The 23355-nt window shown below is 36.8% G+C and overlaps 1 protein-coding gene across 4 annotated transcripts in view; it reads right to left on the reverse strand.

The window, feature by feature from the left end:
- The window catches only part of Cdc42bpa (CDC42 binding protein kinase alpha), a 184316-nt gene that overhangs the window by 25319 nt on the left and 135642 nt on the right, over positions 1-23355 (reverse strand). For all 4 annotated transcript variants that reach the window (XM_027418850.2, XM_027418849.2, XM_035445641.1 and 1 more), the window contains 8 exons: positions 21809-21885; positions 8160-8243; positions 5915-6020; positions 4749-4885; positions 3989-4128; positions 2734-2815; positions 785-1001; positions 68-130 (listed from right to left, as the gene is read on the reverse strand). In XM_027418850.2, the coding sequence (XP_027274651.1) occupies positions 68-130; positions 785-1001; positions 2734-2815; positions 3989-4128; positions 4749-4885; positions 5915-6020; positions 8160-8243; positions 21809-21885 (906 nt within the window). The remainder of the gene's footprint in view (positions 1-67; positions 131-784; positions 1002-2733; positions 2816-3988; positions 4129-4748; positions 4886-5914; positions 6021-8159; positions 8244-21808; positions 21886-23355) is intronic.

Raw genomic sequence — 23355 nt, forward strand, 5'->3', positions numbered from 1 at the left:
TCTTAGACTTGAGAGTTTTCTAATACATCATTGAAAATTACTTCAGAATAATTGGGTTTTCTCTTACCATCTTTGGTGACATGCACAACAAATAATCCTTCTTCATTTCCCAAAGCTATCCTTTCATGATCTATTTAAGACACAAACATAAAACATTTTCGTCAGATAAAAATCATGTAGAGATAACAGAATAAACTAGATAATGAGAAAATTAAGATAAATAACAAAGTCAAAATATACCATCCATATTTCCCCTCAGATTGCAGAGTAAATATGTCATGCCTTTTAAAACACAGCAGTCAGCTAAAAGTCTGCTTCAGTATTGAAAGAATTGCTTATTCAGTAACAAGAAAACTACAAGCCCGGTTTGTGACATTACCCACTCCAGAGACACTGCTCGGTAGACTTTTCATGTTTTCTAGATAGCAACAGAATTGGGTATGTATATAAGAACAGAACATAAAGGTAAACTTCTTCATACAGAGCTGCTATTTGCTGACGCCATGCTATGTATTCTACGACTTCAAAACTCTTCAATAACATACATTACACACTTACTAACTTATTTCAATTCACAAAAGTAGAAGAAAAATGTTAGCAGGCTGGCTTTCAGCACCAATGCTTTTTAGGAATACAATGTAAATGCCAAAAGACAGGTCTGACACAGGTCTCATCATCCCACAAATGTCTGACAGATGCCAGACACGGTGTCAACAGTGGTACCAGCTCAGAACGCAGCGTAGTCTACAGTTATGGTAATGCGACGACTGTTATAAATGCATACCTATGATTGCAGCAGCCTGTGTTGTTTTGATGAGGGGCAGAGTGCTGTCATAAGCCTCTTTGGGAACATACACTGAGCGGTCTCTGAATTTGTTTTTCTTCAAAATCTTGTGTAGTTCACTGAGTATTCCCACCCACTTACTCCTCTCACTCTCGCTGTCTGCCAGCATCAGGATGGAGCACTTGTTACTAGGCGCTGAGAGCTGGGACGCTGTGACCTAAAACAGTTTAATATTCACAATATTAGAAAACAGACAGCTTTCATGCTAGCTTCAAGGCTATGCTCATTTGCTTAGCACTCCCAGTAAAATGAGCATTTAAACTTTAGCTATGCTGAATTAGAGTATCTCACTGCAATGCTATAATTCAAACAACAGGAGGTGATACAAGTGGAAATGTTATGTTCTTTGTTACAAAAATGTCACAAAATACCATAAAAATGCACTACTCATACTAATTTAATAGATGACACTTAAAATTATCAAGTATCAGAAAGAAAAGCACTTTACAAGTATTAACTCATCTAATCCTCTTAACACCTTCATGAGACAGGGGAGCTATGATTATATACTAATTTTAAATATGAGAATCCCTGATAAAGAGAAAGTGAGTAACTTCTTAAGGGCATGAAGCTAAAGCATGCTTCTATGCTCCAAGCACTATACCATACTGCTCTGAAATCTCTTGTACTTCCTAGCAACCCTTCAGATGATCATTAAAGAAGATCAGATCACTTGAAACAGTAAGTAAATGAAGGTTTACAAGTCAATCAGAGCATTTTAAAATTGTGTGTGTGTGTGTGTGTGTGTGTGTGTGTGTGTGTGTGTGTGTGTAGAGGCCTTTATATGCTTACATATGCTTTTAACAATAGAATCCCACTGCAAATCAGTTACAGGTAAAGCCTTTACAGACTTTCCTTGAGAGCTAGGGGAGAATAAATAAATAGTTGTTGGCCTGGAAAGTAAGAGACTTAAGTTTAAAATCTTTGATCTTCCTTAGATATAAGACTCACAGGCAACTAGGAAGTAGGACAGATATAACAGCTTTACAAATCTGTACTGTTTACTTTACCAATATAGCTATCAGCAATTATCTGTATGCATTTGGAGAGGGAGGGAGGGAGGGAGGGAAAGAGGGAGGGAGGGAGAGAGAGAGGAGAGAGAGAGAACGAGAACACATGAATATAAAGAGGGGAATCAATACTGGCCCAATGACGAGGAAAACATTAATTTGGATGTTCCTGCCCCAAATAAGCTGAATGCAGCCCCAGGAGAACATCAGTTAATACTACAGAACAATGGAAAATGAGCACTCCTAAAGTTTTGGAATATTTGTTATAAAGGAATAGACACTGAAACAATTTTAAAAGTGAGAGTTTTACAGAGACAAATGTTTTTTAAGTTTTAAACCTCACATAGTAATACTTACTTGAAAATTGAACTGGGACTCAAAAGTATAGAACATGAAGCATACTTGAGAAACATAGTTTTGCATTCTACAAGTCTCAGCACAATTTTGTATTCATGTAAATAGTGTATGGTATGGACACATAAAGAGCAGTAGGTCTGGGTCTTGTCCCAGTGACTTCATGATTTATACAGAGTAGCAAAACCTACTCATTAAAAACAAGAAATTAGGTGCTGGCTCGGTGGATAAAGCACTTGCTGCACTAACCTGAGGGTCAGTTTGGATCCCCAGAACCCAGGTGACAGTCAGGTAGGTTTGTCTGTTACTCTAGAGGTAGTCACAGGGGTTGCTGGGGCAAGCTGGCCATAGCTAGACTAGCTAACGTGCAAGCTGCAGTTCAGTGAGACTGTCTCAGCAGGTAAACAGGAGAGCAATCAAGGAAGCTATCTGACATCAATCTCTGACCTTCACATGCACACAAACACATATGCACACCATACACAATGTTCATGTAAAAACTCACTCAAGTCATACACAACTTACCCTAAATATACAGGGAATATCTTTCCGACTTGCATGAATAACATCAGAAGCCAGGACTGAACTCACAGAAAATTCTTCATCTCTGAAATGAAAGTTAAACATTTAGGCTTATTACATGTTACCATATGTGTATGGTTTTGCTTATACACCCAAATAACATATATGAAGCAATTCTCAAAGAGTAAGCATATGAACACCCAAGCTCAATTTAAAAAGAAACAAAACACAAGATTTCCCCATATAGTGACTGACAATACTCAAGACAATTCATCAGGAGTAACCTGGTACTTTACACTAGATATAACTGCTGACTCATGAAGACACACAAAGCCAAGAAGCACACAGGCAGAAGGGCCTTTTGTTAGTCTCCAGAGTCCCCAGTGAGCTCTCTTGCCTGCCATACTAAATCTCAAGCATACTTAATCTAGTTCATCTGACACTTTGAGTTCAGCACTTAAAGCAGTGATTTATTCCTCTGTCCTATTCCTTTTGTCATCTGTACCGTCTTTCCCGTCTTAAAGCCCTGACATGGTCTTATCTTTGTTTTAACAGATAGTTTTGCTGTTGTTCATGTTATCCTTAACCACGTGTGCTAAGGAGCTCCCCTTTGCCTAGCCCCCCCATCTTTTATTCTGTTTATTAGCAAATCTGCCAAATCTCTCTTGCTGATAACCCCTGTACCAATCTCTCCATATTTCACTATGTTTCAGACACCTATAGGCATATCTGCAAATGTGCATTTTGAGCAATGGGTATGTCTGAATTAGAGACATGCATGTTATCCATCAATCAGGAGTAATGGCTGAAGCTGTAGCAGAAAAGGAGGAAGAGGTGCTCAAGGGGTGCATGAAGAGTCTGGACAATGGAGCTAGATAAACAGCTTCTTAACTGTCTGCTACTCTAGTGTGCTGTGAAGGGCAGGGAGAGATGTTATCCCTCTACTTTCATGGGATCAGTTTGCACTTTCAGATGATGGGTGAACATGTATTTAGGACTCTGTTACTACATGACCTTAAAACTGACCTTTCAGAGCCAAACATTGGCTTATAGTTCCACACACTCCACACGTAGACCAACTTGCCCTAGAACCACCCGTAACTCCCTACTTCCTAGTATGTCATAGTAGCCATAGGGCTATATCAAAAAACTGACCCAAAATTAGGTTATTTAATGCAAAGCCTGGTAATATAAAAGAAAGTTCACGCTTTATTTCCTATGTTGCAATGCACATACATCTTCATCCCTTGGGGCTTACCTCATGTCAATCACTTGACTAATGACAGAGCTGGGCTGAGACGCCTTTCCTTCTGCGATATCGTAGAGAAATAGTTTGAAGTCACAGACCACAGCCAGTGCTCTCTGCCATCCTTTCTTCACTCCCGCTGGCTTAGGGATCTTAATTTGTTTCAGTCAACCAGACAAACAAACAAACAAACAAACAAACAAACAAACAAACAAAACTCAAATGAAAATGGCAATGAGAGCCCCTGGTTCCATGTGAACCGCAGGGTTCAGCTAACGGCTGTGCATACCTGCTCTAGGTCTGTTTACACTTGATAAGCAGCAAGTGGGACATAATGTCATTAGTAAGGAGACAGTGAGAACACACTCTTCAGACCCTCGATGGTTTTATAAGCTTTAAATGGTGCCATTTCAGACTGACTCATGGCTTTTTAGAGAAATAGCCTAAGAGGCAAATTTAGTTGTAAGATGAAACTGACATTCTGTTCCCAATGTAACTGTACCCAGGATGGTAAGCTTATGACTTGATATTTCCTAACTCACACCTCAATAGTATTCTACCTCTCAGGTAAGACCAGAGGCCCAAGGCTCCATTAAGACAATTTTGACATTTGCAAACCTCAAGGTTTGGAGAGTACAGAAAACTCTGTGATATTTTAGAATTTATTTCCAAGTAATTATGACTCTAGGTAAAATATTATTTACATGAGTTTGATTCATTAAATTTTCTGTCAAGTGCTGTGTTTACTGAGTGACTAAACAGAGGTACTCACCCTGACATGGCCCTCATACGCTGTCCCCACTCCCTTCTGTGGGTCTATACCAAGCGGACCTTTAGTCTGCTCAGGAGGAACCGGGCAAGCAGTCGGAGCTTTGTTCACACATGTTATATGACACGAGAACCCACACACTTTGAGGAAAAAAGGACACAATTTAGATTAACAACAACAAAATTCACTGGGCACTCATTAATTGCATCCATGGTGCTAGCTAGAAGAAAGCTTATTATCTACTTTATTTTAAACAACCGTTTTATCACTAGGGCAAAAGATCCAGTTGCTTGTCAGTCAGAAATTCACTGAGAAGTAATAAATGTTTTTATTTCTATTATTATTATCTTATTAGTGATCAAACTGAGAAGCAAATGGATAAAAGACAGAACAAACACAAATCCCAGCCTTGTAAATAACATGGCTAATTTAAATTTATAATTCCTAACAAAGTGATCTCTGAAGTTTTCTAGCTCTTTATCCTACTGTAACTCATTATCAGTCCTGAAATTCTCTTGTAAGAGTTACTAATGGACATTCAGCTACTTGATGTCTATTAGCAATGCTGAATTAACTGATTAATTTGTGTGTGCTATGCATGCATGTTTATGTGTTTGCATGTGTGTGAGGATGTGAAGCCCAAGGCTGATGTCAGGCATCTTCCTCCATCTGTCACTCCCCACTTCATTTTCAGAGGTAGGTCCCTCACTGAACCTGGAGCTGGACCACTTCAGCTGGTCCAGCACCCTCAAGGATCTCCTTTTTCCACCTCCTGAGGGCTTGGATTACAGGTGGGCAACCTGGCACATGTCCTGGAGACCCAATCTCTAGTCCTTATGCTCATGTGGTAATAGGCACCTTTTTCCCTAAGCCATTCTCCCAGGCCCAATATCTGGAAACTTCTGACTATTTGAAAACAAGTGTTTCGATGACTATAAAGGTATAAAGAAATGCTTGGAGTTGTGTTCTCCGCGCAGACAGGATCAGAGTTGATTTCACTCAGCATTTTCTATCATCTCTTACACAACACTTGCTCAGAGTCACAGAGACATCGGATCGGCAGCAGTGAGGCATTCAAAACTGTCTGTCTGCTCAGAGCCCCTACAACCAGTTGGCAACAGTACTGTTACAAAGCCAAGAAGTCGTACTTTCCTTCCTGCTGTTCTTACCTTCACAGGAACAGCCCTGTCTTATCAAACCAACCATCAAGGAGGTACACTGATGGCACTTTGTAGGGGCAGTGAAAGACTTCACGAAAAACTGATGACTCTTGCGCTGCAAAACAATCGACAGAAGAGTTAACCCTTGCACTTCTTCCCTCACAGCGCCATGGGGCTGCAGGTACTTCTCACATGCCAGAGACACACCTCACGCGCACTGCACAGCTCGTACCTGCAGAATTTTTCCTGAATGTAACTTTAGTATTTATGATTGTTTTTGATTTGTCAGCAACTCTTTGCAAACGCTGGCTCCCTTATTCTAGTCTGCCAGCCATCTTTACTTGAGTCCTTTCTACTTCTGCCCTCCGTTACTGACTGAGATTCTTTTGCATCCCTAAGTCACTGTCTGATCTTGAATTTCTTAGAGTTTACTTTGTATTTCTGAGATATCTCCTTTTAATTTTAGCTTTCTCTTGAATTCTTTCATCTCTCACATCTTTAAAGACACTATTATTATTTGGGGGGGCAGAGGTACATATGCAGGTACCACAGGACTTGTGGAGGTCAGAGGACAACTTTCAGAGTCAGTTCTTTCCTTGTACCCTGCTGAGGCAGCATGTCCTGCTGTTTCTCCTGCTACACTGTGTCCTCCAGGCTAGCTGGCCATTGAGCTTCCAGAAGTCCCCCTAATCAGTCTGTCCTTCCAGTCTGCCCCTGATGTTACAGATTCATACCACAGCACCTGGCTCTTCACAGGCCTCCAGGGGGAGCTCAGGCAATCAGGTTGCACAAGCAGCACCTCCACCAGAGGGGCCACAGCTCCAGGCAGACATATCCAATTGGTTTTGTAAGTTCTAATCACTTAAATAAGTTAATTTCTTTGGAAACATTCAGACATTTTGAGCATGTTTTAAGTGTTTTCTTGCATCCTTTACTGAAGCTTTTCATTTCTAATTTGAAAAAAATTTAGGTCATTGTTTTTTTAAAAATGTACTTTGTGTTTGTGTATCACTGTATATGACAAGTGTACAAAGGTGCCTTTGAGGTCAGAAGAGGGAGCAAATTCCCTGAGGTGGAGTTACAGGCAGTTTCGAGCTGCCTGATGTAGGTGCTGAGAACAGAACTCTGAACCTTGAGAGAATAGCAAGTGCTCTTAACCACAGAGTCAGAGTCATCATATCATTCTAGACCCTCTGTTTCTTTAATTCCAACTCTTTCCTATTGAAAGTCATATTATGTAAATGTTGACACCATTCCTGTCATATACCTTAGTTTTCAGATTTTGTCTCATTTTCTAACTGACTTATTATTATTTTTTATTAATATACCTATTCCTCCCACTCTATCATTAAAGCCCTTTATGGACTTCAGCAGATATATTCTTCTGTCAAGTTCTTCTAGATATTATTTCTTATTACTACTTTATCCTGTGTGGCATTACCTATCTCTGTAAGGATATGTTTATTTTAAATTTCTATCCTGTGTAGTCTCCTTATGTAATGGTATGTGGTTACTCTTTCTTTCTTTCTTTCTTTCTTTCTTTCTTTCTTTTTTTTTTTTGCAGATGTTCTTTTCATATTTTTGTTGTTGTTGTTTTTTAAGACAGTGTTTTTCTGTGTAGCCCTGGTGGTCCTGGAGCTTGCTTTGTAGGTTGGCCTCAAACTCAGAGATGCACCTGCCTCTGCCTCCTAAGTGCTGGGATTAAAGGTGTGTGCCACCACTTCCAGAAATTTTCATACTTTTTAAAATTAGTTTTCAGAGCCACTGATCTCATCCATTTGTGATTTATTCCTAGTTTATGTTCAAGGGAGGAAGATCCCTGGTCTTCCAGTTTCTAGAATTTCTTTGCATAGTCTTAGACAAGGAGCTCAGTCATGTCTTGCCATATACAATGCCTGGCCATAGGAGGGAGGGAGGAGGGAGAGATCCACCTTCACTTGTTGCTGAGCACTTCTTTCTTAGTGTGTGACTAAACTCAGACTCACACTCTCTGACGAGGAGCTCCAACTTAATATTTTTATCAGGTGACAAAATAAAGGTTCCTCTAATAGGCTTCGAAACACAGGATTTAAGAATTAAATACACTGTAACCCTCCCAACATTCAAAATGGTATTTACATTATCAAATTTATTTTCTTCCCAAGTTTTTTATTTTAAAGCTTTGAGGAAATCAGCAACAAATCTCACAGCAAACATCTAACGTAGAAGAAATGCACTCTCATCTTTTGGAACACACTATGTTTAGACCAAGTACCTTAGGTGGCAAGGCAGCTGAAGCAGGGCATCCCTTTTTCCTTAAGGTTGGCGTGTGAACTGGAAGTGGAGCAGTGTCTGCAATCTGAATCCCAGGCAAAAGAGGAAATGAATGTCGTGAATAACTCACTTTACTTAGAAAATAACTAGAAAGACACCAGAGTAAATAAACCAAACATGTCAACAATGCTAAGTAGACAACTGCCTCAGCTCCCTGAGGTTCAAGTTTCCACAGACGTACGGTACTTCAAGTCTGAGCTCACAATATTTACAAATGAAGTATTTTCTCAATTATAATCATTTCAATTTGGGAATTTAAAAAGAAAGAAATTAGAAAATAAAATCCATAGAGAAAATAAAAATCATAGCATGTAACTTACACAAAAATGAAGATATTTTCACATTCATTTGAATTTGTCACATTGATCCTTAAAAGTAAGTGAATATTTAGCAAGACTAATGATACGACTATTTAGAAGAGTAATTTTTAAACTTTAATTTTTACTGTATGTGTGTGTGTGTGTGTGTGTGTGTGTGTGTGTGTGTGTGTGTGTGTGTGTGTGTGATGTGTATGTGCAAGTTAGGTGAGTATACATGTGGGGGTCAGAGAACAACTTTGTGAAGTTGTTTCTCTCCTTCTAACTTTATGTGGGCTCCAGAGATGTAACTCAGGTTTGCCCAACGAGTACAATCAGTACTTGTTAAGCCATCTCAGTAGTCCTAGAAAATTCTTTTTAACTACGTGATTTCCATATTTAGAATATATATTATGTAAATGGAATATAATCGCACAGATTTGAATATATGGAGATTAGTGAGATTTTTACACAGAAGTTAATTTTAAATAAAGGAGTTAAAATTATTTAATATTATTGGCATTATTAATTTCATTCAAGTTTAATTATAAACCATATCTTTACTGTAAGTAAAATGAAGTCTACTTTATTAAGTATTGTATATTTCTTTGAATAAAAAGAACTAGTGAATTTACTGGATGTTATTGTGGGGGAGGAGGGCACATGGCTTAATTAGCAAAGTAAAAAACCTCCAAAAAAACAACAAAAGACAGTAATGTCTTTTTAGGATGCCAAGCAAGCATACAGAAAAAGCAGCTAAGCCTTGTATAAACTCAAGAGTATTCAAATATTAAGAGAGGGTTGGATAGTCCTCTGCTTCTAACAATAACCACTAAAACCAATCTTATATAAACTATATCCTGATATGGAATTTGATGAATGTGTCAGTGTTTTGTGAATTGTGAGCTTATACTCAATTTAAATTCTGTTTACTTTGGAATAGCTTGAAAAAATATTGAGCTCAACCTGTAACTTAACATTTGGGAAGATAAATATAAAAGATGAAAAAGGAACACTGAAAAAAATTTATGGAAAATAAAACACAATTGCAAACAAAATTGTCATTAGAGTTCTACAGAAAGTTCTAGAAAAGTTATTAAAATTAAAGACTAAAGCAAAGGTGCTGGATAAAAGATCAACAGTGCCTGATAAAAACTGCATTTGATTGGATCTCACTCACACAGCAACACAAAATTTAGGGCACCAGAACCAATCAGTAAGCAACATGGAAGACACTGAAGGCAATGAACTCTACTGAAGAATGAAAAGAAATAACTACTGTGCATACCATGTTCCTACATGGAAATGCCCAATGTCATGAAGATGTCAGTTTTCCTCATGTAAATCTATAAAATCAATGTAATTCTAATAAAAGACTCTTAGGAAATGAGGAATCAGCGCAAGAATGAGCAAAAGTACAGAAAAGCCCACAAGAGACCACATATACAAAGTGGAGACACTGCAGAGGAGTCAAATACAGGAGACTCAGATGTGGGAAATATCAGAATCCATTTCCCACTCCACACAGCACTACATTTCAGCATGAGTAAAGTCTTAAATACATAAAGGCAGTAATTTTAAACTGTAAAAGAAAACATGGAAGAAAAACATTATTTTCATAAAGACCACTTTAAAAACCACAAATGCAGAAGTCATACACAAAGACTGATAAGCTGGACAAGGGTTCTGAAAACCAAAAAGTTAACAAAAATTTAAAAAATTATCCTTAGAATGGGAGAACATGCTTGCAACCAGTATGCCCAGCAAAGAACTCATATCCAGGCTTAAAAAGAACATTAAAAAACAAAACAACAGAAAAAAAAATGGAACAAATGGACCTCAACAGGCAAATCATAAACAGCCAATGAACACATAAAAATGCTAAATATAATTAGAAAAGGGATAAAATCAAGTTAATACAAAAATTCTGCCTCACACCAATCCAACTGACAAAAGCTAGTATCTGATTGGTAGGGATGTGGGGAGATGGGGGCCTCTCACATGCTGCTGAGGGAAATGAAAACAGATCCAAACACCGTGAAAAACATTTGGGAAGAACAAGTTAAAGTGTGCATAACATGCAGCTAGTTTGCACCCAAATTGCCCATTTGCAAAAGCAAAATCACTAAGATCCCCTCAGGACCAATTTTAGTAATAAAGGGCTGGAAACAACGTGAGTATCCCACAACAGAAAAATATTTATACATGGTGAGAGCAGTGCATTTCATTCCAATAGTTATTGCAGAGCTCTAAATCATAGCTGGTTGTCAAAAACAAAATAAAAATTAAAAAAAAAAGGAAAGAAATGTGTTCCAGATCCAGGGCAATACAGAGATGATGTGGTGGTGACTAGTGAGACCATTACCCAACACCTTTGGCTTAAAGCTTATATAGCAGATACAATGAACAAACTAAATGTACATTTTTCCAATTAGAATGTCAAATGGTCTTTGGGGAGAAAACTGGCTCAACTTAACTGACTGAACTATTTACATAACATTGTATTTCTGACTATTAGAAAGCAGGACTTAGTTGAGTGAGTACCCATGGCTGATTGAGCAGTTAGAATAAACTATCCAGTTGCCACAGTTATTCAGTTGTTACAGTAGTAACAATTTCATTTTAAAGCCGGGTCTATGATGCAATGAAGTAGTTATATCCTGGCTTATTAAACTGATTAGAAGAATTAAAACACACGAATCAAGAATGGCACTTTCAATGCCATGTGCTTAGTTTATATCTAATGATGCCAATGATTTCATAAATATTGAATATAACCGTTATACAAGCATATCTCTACATACTTCTCTAACTAAAGACTAGCTATCTACCTACCTACCTACCCACCCATTTTTGCCTATTTCAGGTGAATGTGAGTGGGATTTTCTATCTCTTTCTGTATTATCAAATGTAATGATGTCCAATGAACTGTAACTTATTACACAAAGTACTTAGATTTCACTTAAAATTTTCAATTCCCTTCAGGCGATGGTGGGGCACACCTTTAATCCCAGCACTTGGGAGGGAGAGGCAGGCAGATCTCTGTGAGTTCAAGACCAGTCTGGTCTACAGAGGGAGTGCCAGGATAGGCTCCAAAGCTACACAGAGAAACCAGGTCTCCAAACAACCCAAACCAAACCAAACCAAAACAAAACTTTCAATTCCCTTTCCTGAATACAAGTATACAGTTGTGGAGCAACACTGCTCCAGGGAGGCACCTTAACGGGCTCAGCTTCACTAGATGTGGACCTAGACAGGATGTAAAACTTGATGCTTGGGTTCCATATATAAGTGTTGTCAACAGGATAAATAGTCTAGGAAAATAAGTCAGGGAAAACAAAACAACCCAAGGAATCATGTTTTAACAACATGTTACACTTAAGGCATGGTCATGACAACAATTCCTCAAGGAATATAAAACAAAACTCAAGATTGAATATTCACATTAAGGATGGCATCATGCAAAAGCATGAGTTTTTACTACAAACAAGCATTTTGCTAAATATTAAGAATTGCGATAACTTGGCAACTGTATGGAAGTTATGGGCAAGTAGTGGCAAACCTTAGGAGTGGTCTTCTATGGGTAGTGGGTACAAGCAGGCATTCAAACAATTGCTGAACAGTTAACCAAAGCTCTGGCCCCAAGCTTGCTGTTCTTCTCCTACCATGAACACTAGCTTTTACTGTATATTATTTGTACACCATGTAAAGCTTTTGCATTTCACACACAAAAAATCATGCATGTGAAATGAGTACTTCAAAGACACATGTTGTAGATTAGATGTAACTTTGTCCTAGACAATGAAATTTAGTCCTTCATCAGGTCTTAATTGAAAGTAAAAGGAATTTAACATTAGCTTTGTGCTTGTTATTAATGTCAAACTTGTTACTTTACAGCAGTAGTAATATTACATACAGACACACCCTTTAAAACTAAGTACTCTTAGAAACTGAAAGTGTTTTGGGTTAAAAGTTAGCACAAAACATACCTATAGATAATCTGTTCAGTCTGGTAATTTTCAAAATTATTAACACTGGGTTTAAAGAAGATTATTAGGAAAGATGGGGTAATTTGTTTTGAATACAGCATATTTAAAAGAACAATGTTTTAACAAAAAGACTTAACTATTTTCTCTTATTGTTACTATGGTTATTCCTGGGGAGGGGACATGAAGGCAGACAATGTACCCCCTCTAAATTGCAACTGGTGAAATATTTACAGTCATGAGAATATATATTAACACTACTGGCTGCAACACTGATTAAAATCATAAAGAATTTTCTGTGTGAAACTAAATGAACAAATAAACCTCTTAAAACCCTGGGTTGAATGGTGAGTGATCAGGAATAGAGATCAGAAACACTTTCCAAGACTAACTTTCCAACTCCCCTTTTATGCTGACCAAGGAGGGCTCCAGGTATGTGGCTTCCATGTCTAAGAACACAAATAATTTTCTCAATTCAAGGCTATTATCTCATGTACAGTTAGAATACTGTGGTGGATAGTTTTAAGAGTCAACTTGCTACAACTTAAAGTCACCAGGGATGAGAGTCTCAATGAGAAATTATCTAGATCAGGTTGGCCTGTGGACATATTAGTTAGATCTGTTTGTTAACTGTTGATATAGGAAGACTTAGCCCACCATGAGCAGCACCATTCCCTAGGCAGGGTGTCATGGACTATGTAAGACAGAAATAAGCTAGCTGACAGCAAGCAGGCATCATAAGTGCATTATTTCTCTCTGATTTTGACTATGGATGTGGCGTGTCCAGCTTTGTTACCTCACTGCAATAATGGATGAGAATGTGAGCCAATTAAATCCTTATATTGCTTTTGATTGGGGTTTTTTGTTTGTTTGTTTTAATCACAAAGCAGAAACAAAACCAGAACAGATACTGTTATGGAGTTGTGATATATTGTTCATATAAAACAGTCAACTTTTGTTCAGTATGGAGAATTCCTATAGTTTGGCAACTTTTTAAGAATACACCAGGAGCAGCCCTCTATGGGGACCCAGAAAGGCCTCTTAGGGTGGTGGGCACAGGCCATCATTCAAACAATCCATGAGGTAAGGGGTGGTGAGAATAACCAACACAATCTTTCATTTTTAGATTTTAAAAACTGGAACTACCAAGGAACACTAACTACATATGTATGTGTGGCAAAGATGACTCCATATATTGGTTTGCTTTGGGAAGTTGCAAGTTAGGCCTGAATCACAACCTCTTCATTGCAAAGCCAGTCATCTATGTTCCACCAAGGTGCCTCCATGACAGAAGCACTCAAAGCAATAAGGATCATAGAGGCCAAGCTAAATTTTTAACAGTGAACCTTCAACAAGAAGAGGAGAGTATAAGAGTAAGATGAGACTCAAGACAATTTGCACAGTTCACAGCTTTGTTTGGGGATAGTTAAGGTAATCAGATCAAACTATTAGCTGCATAAAGCAGGGGTGTTTCTCCTTTCCTAAAACCCTCCCCTTTCTAATGCCTACATAATTATATAAATTAAGAACTTAAAACTGACTCAATCACTTACGCTTTTATGGAGTGTCCAAGTGGAAGATTCATTATACATAGAAAACTGTGCTATTTTAAGAATAATCTAAAAATTTTTCAGCTATCCTGAGAGGCTGGAGTCCTAATGCTTGGTGTAAGACAGAAAATCCTGGGTAGAAGATAATTTTGAGAATAAGAACAAATAGTTTAAATGACTTTTACATCTAGTCTTGCAACTTTAATATCTCTAAAACCAAGGGCAGAAAGCTGGCTGTCTTCCACCAATACTGACTCACAGTTTATAGCAGGACTACTCTGAGCCATGAGAACGTGAGCTAACAGAGGTAAGTGTGAGCACTGTGGGACCAGAACATGCAGTTGCACCACTTTCTCAGTATGTGGACAAATATGTGTTTCCACCACAGAACTGATAGCCCATTAGGACATTCCATGTCTCAGGAACCAAAACAGAGCTAGGTGCTGAACATTTACCAGCATGTTTTGTGATCCCATGACAATGTGCTATGGCAGTGAGATACCAGAGGAAGAAAATGATCCATTATCAACTTAACTTGTGGTTTCTTACTCAACTCTTGAACCCTTTAATACAAACCCTTTTGTTCTTTTGAAGAATCTCTGTCATGTATTAATCTTTTCCATGATCAATTTTCACTAATTAGTGACAATGAAAGAGAACAAAATCGAGGAAATAAAAATGACTTTCTTAGATGCATTAAGTAAACCTTGGTTATACTGAGAACCACAGTTATATTTTAGAAAGACAACCAGTATTAATTATAGTAAAATAGAACAACAAAAATCACTATATGTGCTTTCTATGTTCTTAAACTAAAAAGTTCATGTAAAAATCAAACTAGTTTTCTTTTTCAAAGAAACTAAGTAGCTACACTGGAGTAATATTTGGAAATGGCGGTAAGCAGGAATATTAAAAAGTTCAACTACATCATTTACAATAATGTTCTCATTTTTAAAAAATTGAAGTTTAAAAATTACTACTTTATTTTTCTAAGTGTGATCCTTATAAAAACAAGGAACAAAGCTTAATAAAGACAGAAAGACTCATGGCAAAAAGAATTTGAACACCAAACTTTAAAAACATTCCAGGTCTTTGAAAAGATTCTATTAAAAGCAGGGACCTCAGGAAACGGACTGCACTGTGGAATCATGTCAGGGCTTCTGCCAGTATCAACACGGGGTCAAGTGCAGAGTAACAAGACAAATGAGAACAACGGGTCACACATTCTCTTCATCAGAGTTCTAATCATCACCAACAGAACTGTGCTTTTCAAGATGGTAATAATTTTAACTATAATTAAGTACTAACCCTTACCACATATTTGTAATTAATGGTTTATTCTTACCATTAAAAAGTACTTAACTCAATCAAAATTTCAGGCTATTCATTAGATGTGCTAGAATTAAAATGCCTAAGATTAATCTTAAAATTATTCATAGATATACAAATAGCTAACATTTTCATACAAAGCACTTTTAAAAACTTTTAAAAAATGTAATCATTATTGCTGTATTTAACCCCTGGACACTACTGAAGTATTATAGCATTAATTCTAAGTAGTTAATTGAGTTATTAATATAGCAAAAGCCAGTAAATGTGATATATATAAAAAGCAGAGCTACGCCAATTTAACAGTTATCTTAATGATTATAAAAATGATCAAAAAGGTCAATAGTAAAAAGCAACACATTAATAGATGGCATATTCCAGTACTGTTCAAGGGAAGATCTTGGAAACAAATCTTAATTTAAAAGTGTAAAAAATTCATTCAATACTTTTAAATTATAATCTACTAGCAAACATTTTAACAAATTATTCTGATGAGTAGGAATTAAGAGATGTTTACTATACTGTCATTTTTGCCAATAGCTTTTCTTATTTTCTTATATTTTTGGTTGTGAGCCTAGCCTTTAACGGCTGAGCCATCTTCCAGCCCTAGCTTTTCTTATTTTCTAAGTCAACAAAATGTTCTATGTGGCCAAATCTCCCAGTGTACATGGCTAACCAATCAGATATAACTAATACATAATAAAATCAATAATAAAACAAACCCTTCTGAATTATAACCTTATATTAAAAACAAGCCATTATAAATTTATTCAGTCTACAGACTAATAATTCAAATTCCATAGAGATGGGCAGACAAATGCTAGCCTTCCCATTCAAAATGGTTACCATACACTAAGATTAATTTGGTAAATCCAAATATCTAATGTTTTAACTATACATTTCAAATCGTCTGCAGAACCAGGAATACTTTATAGACCTCTAACTAACAAAGGTTAGCTGGACTCCCAGATCTAGTGAGACAACATTGACAGCCGACCTGCTTATGATGAAACAGTCATCTAAAACCATCTGTAATGCTAGTGCTATTCATGTTTGCATGACGACCCTCCATGAGTTCACAAAGAATACAAGTATCAATGGCCATCCTACCACTTCCCATGTTCACCACAAACCAAGAAGTACTTCATCACTAACTTTCCCTATCTAGGAACCTGGAACTGAAGGTGCTTGCTCATCATGAAGTTGACAAGCAAAAGTGAAAAGGCTGTATCTCCTGCAAGTGTCCGTTAGTGCTATTTAATAGAGTACAAGCAAATCCAGGTGAACAGTACTAGATAACGCCTGCTTCTCAGAGATGTGCATGTGTGACAGGTGCTGGGACAGAGGCACCCATCTGGCATATCAGAATACGTAGGACGGGGGAGTGGCTGAACACTTTCAGGTCAAGAAGCATGAAGTGAGCATTGGCAGAGGAAGATGTTTTCAGCATTAATAATGCATGGAAAGAGCACTTTTAAATCTTGACATCTTCTTAGAATACAAAGACTTCATTATTAACATTATTTTCCTAAGTCTATACTATGAAAGATATTTAGGGAAATTCTCCTAACATGCATTAAATGAGCACATCTACCTCACAATTTCTCCAGAAGTGATCTATGTAAAATCTAGTCAATGACATCTACAAATTGCCTCAGCATTCTACATCTTTGCTTCTATCAGATTCTCTGAGAAGCTCATTTATCTTGTATTTGAATAATTTAGAAAGCATACTTTTAGAAGGTATCTTACTATTTTAGTGGCTCAGTTGTATAAATTTACATGAAGAACATTCCTAGAGCTCTGTGGCCAAAGCCAAAATGGAAAGAAAAAGAGAAACCCAGTTAGGAAAGGAGCAGTAGCAAAAGCAGCAGCACATGCATGCAGTGGTGAAATGACACACAGCACACGGCACATGCTCATGGGTTCTGCAGCCAAAGGCAAAGAACAAGGGACAGGCAGAAGGCATTGGGACAGCACACAGTGAGAGTCTCTTACACGTCTGCCTTTGCTAGCTGGAGTACAGGACGGGGAGCGCTTCAACAGAGAGAGAACACCACGTTACACATATTCACAGGGAAGGAGCCAGGCCCTCCATATCAACACACAGCATACAGACTTATGCACAAAGCCACTGTTTTGATACATTCAAGTACACATATATCCAGGAAAAACTGTAGGATAAAAACAGTAAGGAGACATGTAGTCTAAGGGTTGATGGATGAGGTTTTCATTGGCACACTCACTGATCCACACACACCAACATTCCATCAAGGAAATAAAGAATTTCAGCAACAGATCTACTTAGTTTTGTTACTGTTTGCCATAAAATAACTTATTTGAGCTCTAGCAGCCCTTTCCACAAATCACCCATGTAATATATAATTAAGCAAATTTGCTTTATACATTTACCTACCGACTCCCTGCTCTTTTCAAAGGTGGCTTTTAAAATGTTAAGAGCTAAATTAGGACTCATCAGCAAAGACAATACACAAAACAAAAACATAGTTCTAAACTGTCCACCCTGATTACATCTTCACCTTGAGATTGGCTAAGAGAGAATGTAAAAGAGACTGTGTGTGGGTGAGAACAATGGTAAAATCAAGACACTAGTGAAGGGAGGAACCACAACTTAGATTGATATTCTGAGCATCTCATTAAGATTTTAAATGAGGCTAAAGTTTATGCTTAAACTCTGCCTGCTGACATAATGCATTTTTCTATTTGTCAGAATATAGAAAAGAGACAAAACAAACTCAGGAAAAATCATGAATGGGAAAATGATTCTGTGTTGTTCTAAATAATGAAATGATAGTTTTAATAGGCCCAACTTAAAGAATAAAAGTAGGAGAAGAGCAGAAGGAAAATTTGGAGGAGAGGACCTGTAAGTAATCAAACTGAGAGCCCTGAAGGTAACAGTGGGCCTGTGTGGAGAGGATGGACGATATGTAGACACAACACCAAATTAAACTGGCAATCGTGCTTAACACAAGCCTTTTTTCTCCTAAACACGCCAGGCTGAACCGCAGTTAGGGTTAGTTATTCAGCATTCTCGTCTATAGCGGTAACAGAAGATGGAAGAGGATAACCAGAGGGATGGGATTTGGGGTTAGTTAAGCACCAGAACCTACCTCATGCGGGGCAAATCATACACTATAAGCAAGACATACAATATAACCAGATATAAAACAAAATATAATCTAGACTCAATTATTCCTTAAATGTTCTAAATGCCTAACAGTGGGAGCTACTGAACTTGGGTTTTACAGTATCTTGGATGTGGAACATGAATATATCAAAGATTTGATGCTACTATTGAAACATAGTTTTACTATGACTTTGAATGATAAAATGAACCAATGGCTAACATTGGAAAACAAGGTCATAGTTATAAACAATAAACAAAAATAGGGTTATATTATAAACTATAAATTAAGAATAAGATTTTTTAAAATGGGAGCTTAGTGCTAGCCCTCCCTCTAATAGAGAAAAAAAAAAAACATTTTCTAATAGTCATGAGATTCGACAATTCCAAAGAAGGTACTGTGGTTCATGTTCTTAGCAAGAGGAAAGCTAAGCACTGAAGTGAAGTCACACTGGCAGACAAGAAATAACTCTAAAGAGTATATGAAGAGAGGAGAAACAACCTAGTAAGGAAATGTCCTGAAATCCCTGAAGGCATTGTATGATTTCTTTAAATATTCATGAGAGTAGTACTATAGCATAACTATTTGTCAGATGAGCAAACATAGGTATTGAAGGTCAGGTAATTTCCTTCAAACTCCATGCTAGAAAGTGGAATAGCCAGTTTTTGAGCTTTACCAGAACAATGGAAGGACAGAAGGAACAGCAACATCATGCCTTGGAAACGTTGAGACATGAAGCAAAGACTCAGCAGCTTTTTGCACTCAGCTCTTCACTGTGTGCTAGGAGTTTCTCCGCACTATGTAAAACCCAGCTCAGTGTTCAAGATGAGCTTATGCTGCATAACAGGGACTGAAGGATCAGAGAGGGGAGAGTAAGGCTGGGAAATGGCTGTGACTTGGATGCAATTTCCGTACATAAAAAAGGAAGAAAAACTCTGAGAGTAGGAGCCTGGCAAGGGGACACTCTTCACAGATCTCTATGGAGAAGAGCTCATTTGTTTGGTGAAATACATACTGTTAGATTTTACAATCTGAGTGTTTATGGGAAAGAAAAGGATGGAGGCAAGAGTTTAAGAAATAGTGAAAATAGTCTATCAGTAAAAATAACTATGTAATTACTCAAACTTTCTCTTCATCCTTTCTAATGTGAATAATAAAAATATCACATTGTTTTAACACACCAAACAGCAGACCACAACATGGAATTTCACTTTTTTTTTTTTTAAAGTCAGTTATCTTTCAGTTATATTATAGAATCATCCAGCATAGTTTACTATTTTAGAAACAACAACAAAGATTTCCATGTTGGGAGGGAAACAGGTTTTGGTATTTCCAAACATACTAAAAAGTTTCTATGTTGTTCAGTAATTTGAAAATATAGTATCAAGAATTTTTTTCAGTGGAAAATTATGCTGAAATCATCTTCTGAATATAATATTGTACTTTAACAAAATATTCTGAAGACAACATTTAATCCATTTCCTATCATTTAAAAATACTTATGTACACTATTTGCATTTAAACTCTTTTATCTTTTAATTTCTGTAAAGTATTCATGTTCAACAGGGTATCAATTCTAGGTCAAGGATTACTGAGTCATCTAATGTGAAACAGAAAACAAATATAACAGGCAGTGTAGGTAGAAAACAAATGTCTCACACACTTATTAGGAACTTCTAAATTATTAAATCTACATAACTAATTCAGACAGAATATGCTAATGCATCCAATTTATGGGGTATACAGTACATATGATAATTTAAAATCATTTTCCACATCAGAAATCTGTATTAAAAATTCATTTATATTCTTACTGTGTTACAACAAAACAATGAGTTTAACCAAGAAATGTCACTTTCTTGATTTCTCCACCACAGAATTATTTTAAACCAACACAGAAACAGGAAGATGCTAAAAAGAAAAGGAGAAAGTAGAACAGAAACCATGAAAAATGAAAATGAACAATTTCTTATACATAGTGACAATATTTAAGCAAAGAATGGAAAACACAGAGAATCGCCAAAGGCCAAAGCAGTTTTAAAAGTGTTTATTTTACTACATTTGATAATAATAAACTATAATATTTAAGATAAGAAGGATGCATTTGGCTCGCATAAATTTCCAAGTGATATTTCTAAAACTGCATTATTAGGCAAATTCTTCAAATCAATTCACTGATCTCTTTTACTGAAGGATGCATTGGTTTGAAAATTAAAGACTTACGTCATCCAAAAAATCAATCAGTGAGGATGAGGAAGAAGAAAAGGAATCCTATTTAACGAATTCAGCAATAAAAAAATAGAAAATATGGATGAAGCAATTTAATACAAACAAATAATAAATCAAAATTTTGTAAAACAATTGAAAGGCAAATGACATTTGTTTAAATAAATAAATGAGAAAAGCAGTCACTGTCACTGTTGTCAAGGAACTTAGGTTACTTTTCAAAGAATTATTCTTCCTTCCCCCAAAGGAAGGAAATTCTGTTACTATACACAAAGTAATAAAATGACAAATGACTGATTATTAAATTAACGGTACACTTTTGAAATAACAACTGAAATAGGTTATCAGAATCTCTGTTTCTAATTCTTCTTGCTGGAATGTAAGCGGTTTGAAAGGGAACTTTGTCTACTCTGCTCACAGCCCTATTACCAGCACTAAAAGCGGAGTTCAGAGCATTCCACATAGATTCTGGTTTCCAACTGCTGAAAAAGGTGATAACCAATAACTTACATTTCCTGACATAAACCATGCTTTGACATTATACTGAGTTTTTTTCAGCAGAATGTTTAAATAATAAAGAATGATAAAGAGATACGCAATCACTATTTCAGAGTACAGCTAACAAGAGTGTAGGTTAGCACTTTAGTAAAAAAGCATTATCCTTACTGCTTACTTCTTCACTGATCTGGAATGAAAGCCAATAGTGAGCTACTGTGAGCACTCATGTTTTCACTTATTTTTATTGTGCCTCTAAGCCTGGGAGAAAAGGAAAATGTTTTCAAAAGTTGGGATATGCTCTGCTTTCACTGTTTCTTGGGAGGTGGGGAGCAACTGAACCTGCTTTTAAGTCTAATAACAACTTGGGTTTCAGACTTTCTTAGATGTTTTTATTACGTACAAGTGTGGTCATACTTTCCATAAGAATGCAGACACAGTCCTCCCTTACATGATTCTATTCACTTGTTTATATGATTTTAGGTTCTCTTATGTGGCTGTAATAAAAGTTTTACTGCAAGTAACTTTTAGATCCCAGAGGATATTCAGAGCAGTCACTTACTTCAAATTGATCCAGAGCATCGGTAGGCGTATTCAAAAATGCCAAGAAAGAATGCTGTGAGTCTTGGTGCTCTATACCTAGAAGACAGCAGCAACTTTTTTTTTAAAGTAGAACAATTAAAACTAATTTTCATGGATAACCTTTCCTGTCTCAATCTACTAAAGTACTTAAAAATAAAACTACTATGTTTCAAGGCTTATTAACTTTACGAAGTTAAAAAACAAAATACATTAGTGTTTCCTAGACTCAACAGTTAAATTAGACTAGTTTCCATGACAGTCCTCTGAGTCAATAATTAACAAAATTCTTTTTCCATCTAGTACAGTGGTTGCAACATGTGGGTGGCAACCCACTTGGGAGTCGAGTGATCTTTTCACAGGGGTCGTACATCAGATATCCAACACATCAGATATTTACATCATGATTCATAACAGAAGCAAAATTATAGTTATGAAGTAGCAATGAAATAATTTTATGGTTGGGAGTCACCACAACTTGAGGAACTGTATTAAAGGGTCACAGATTTAGGAAGGTTGAGAACCACTGATCTAGTACATCATAATAAAATAAAATAGAATCTTTTGGGCAATTTGATAAAAAAAACTAGAAGCTTGTCTATCTGTGATTTTCTAAGCTCATTTACCACCCAAACAAGGTTCCTCTTTTGAAATACTTTTTAAAAAACAATCTTTCCAGAAATTTTAAAATGTATTTCATAAATAACAGTGATAAAATAAGTAAACTTAATTAATTTTCCATTTCAGATATTAGCTTAGTGAAGTATGAAGAATCCAAAATTCAGTTTTTCTCAGATGACTTTTAAAAATGCATATGCATCTTTGGCAATGATAGTAAGTTTAAATACATAATCTCAAGACAACACGGCCATGATGATAAATACTAGGGAAGATAGATCAGAAATAGCCTATCATAAATTTAAAATTAAAAAATTTGTGTATATGAATGTTTTTCCTTCATGTATGTCTGTGCACCACATACATGCAGTGCCTGAGGGGCCAGAAGAGGGCATCAGAACCATGGGACTGGAGTTCTAGAATATTGTGGGCCACCATGTGGGTGCTGAAGATTAAACCTGGGTTCTCTAGAAAAGCAGCCAGTGCTCTCAAACTCTGAGCCATCTTTCTAGCCCCTATTATACAACTATGACTTTTCTATCCTGAAGAGTTAGCAACTGGTTTGTGTTTCTCCCCCCAGTCTCCTGTTGTTGTGCAGGGCAGGTGCGCTCTGATCTGTATTTGTGCGCATGCCCACATATGTGCATTTAGAGGTTAGAGGTCAGTTGTTTTGCTTTATTTGGTTCCATTTTGTTTCTGAAACATCACTAAGACTAGAGCTCACCATCTGGTTAGAATGGCTGGTCAGTGAACTCCACAGATTTTGTTCTTTTTCTCTCCCAGTGCTGAGATTATAGGTGTATTCCCTTCACCCCAAGATGACGGGACTGTGGCTGCTCATGTATTACATACTGTTTTTCTTCCTTATTATACCTCTCCTCCACTGTTCATGAATTAAAATCAAGCAAGATC

The sequence above is a fragment of the Cricetulus griseus genome, chromosome 5 (assembly GCF_003668045.3).
Source record: "Cricetulus griseus strain 17A/GY chromosome 5, alternate assembly CriGri-PICRH-1.0, whole genome shotgun sequence".
Taxonomy (NCBI): Eukaryota; Metazoa; Chordata; class Mammalia; order Rodentia; family Cricetidae; genus Cricetulus; species Cricetulus griseus.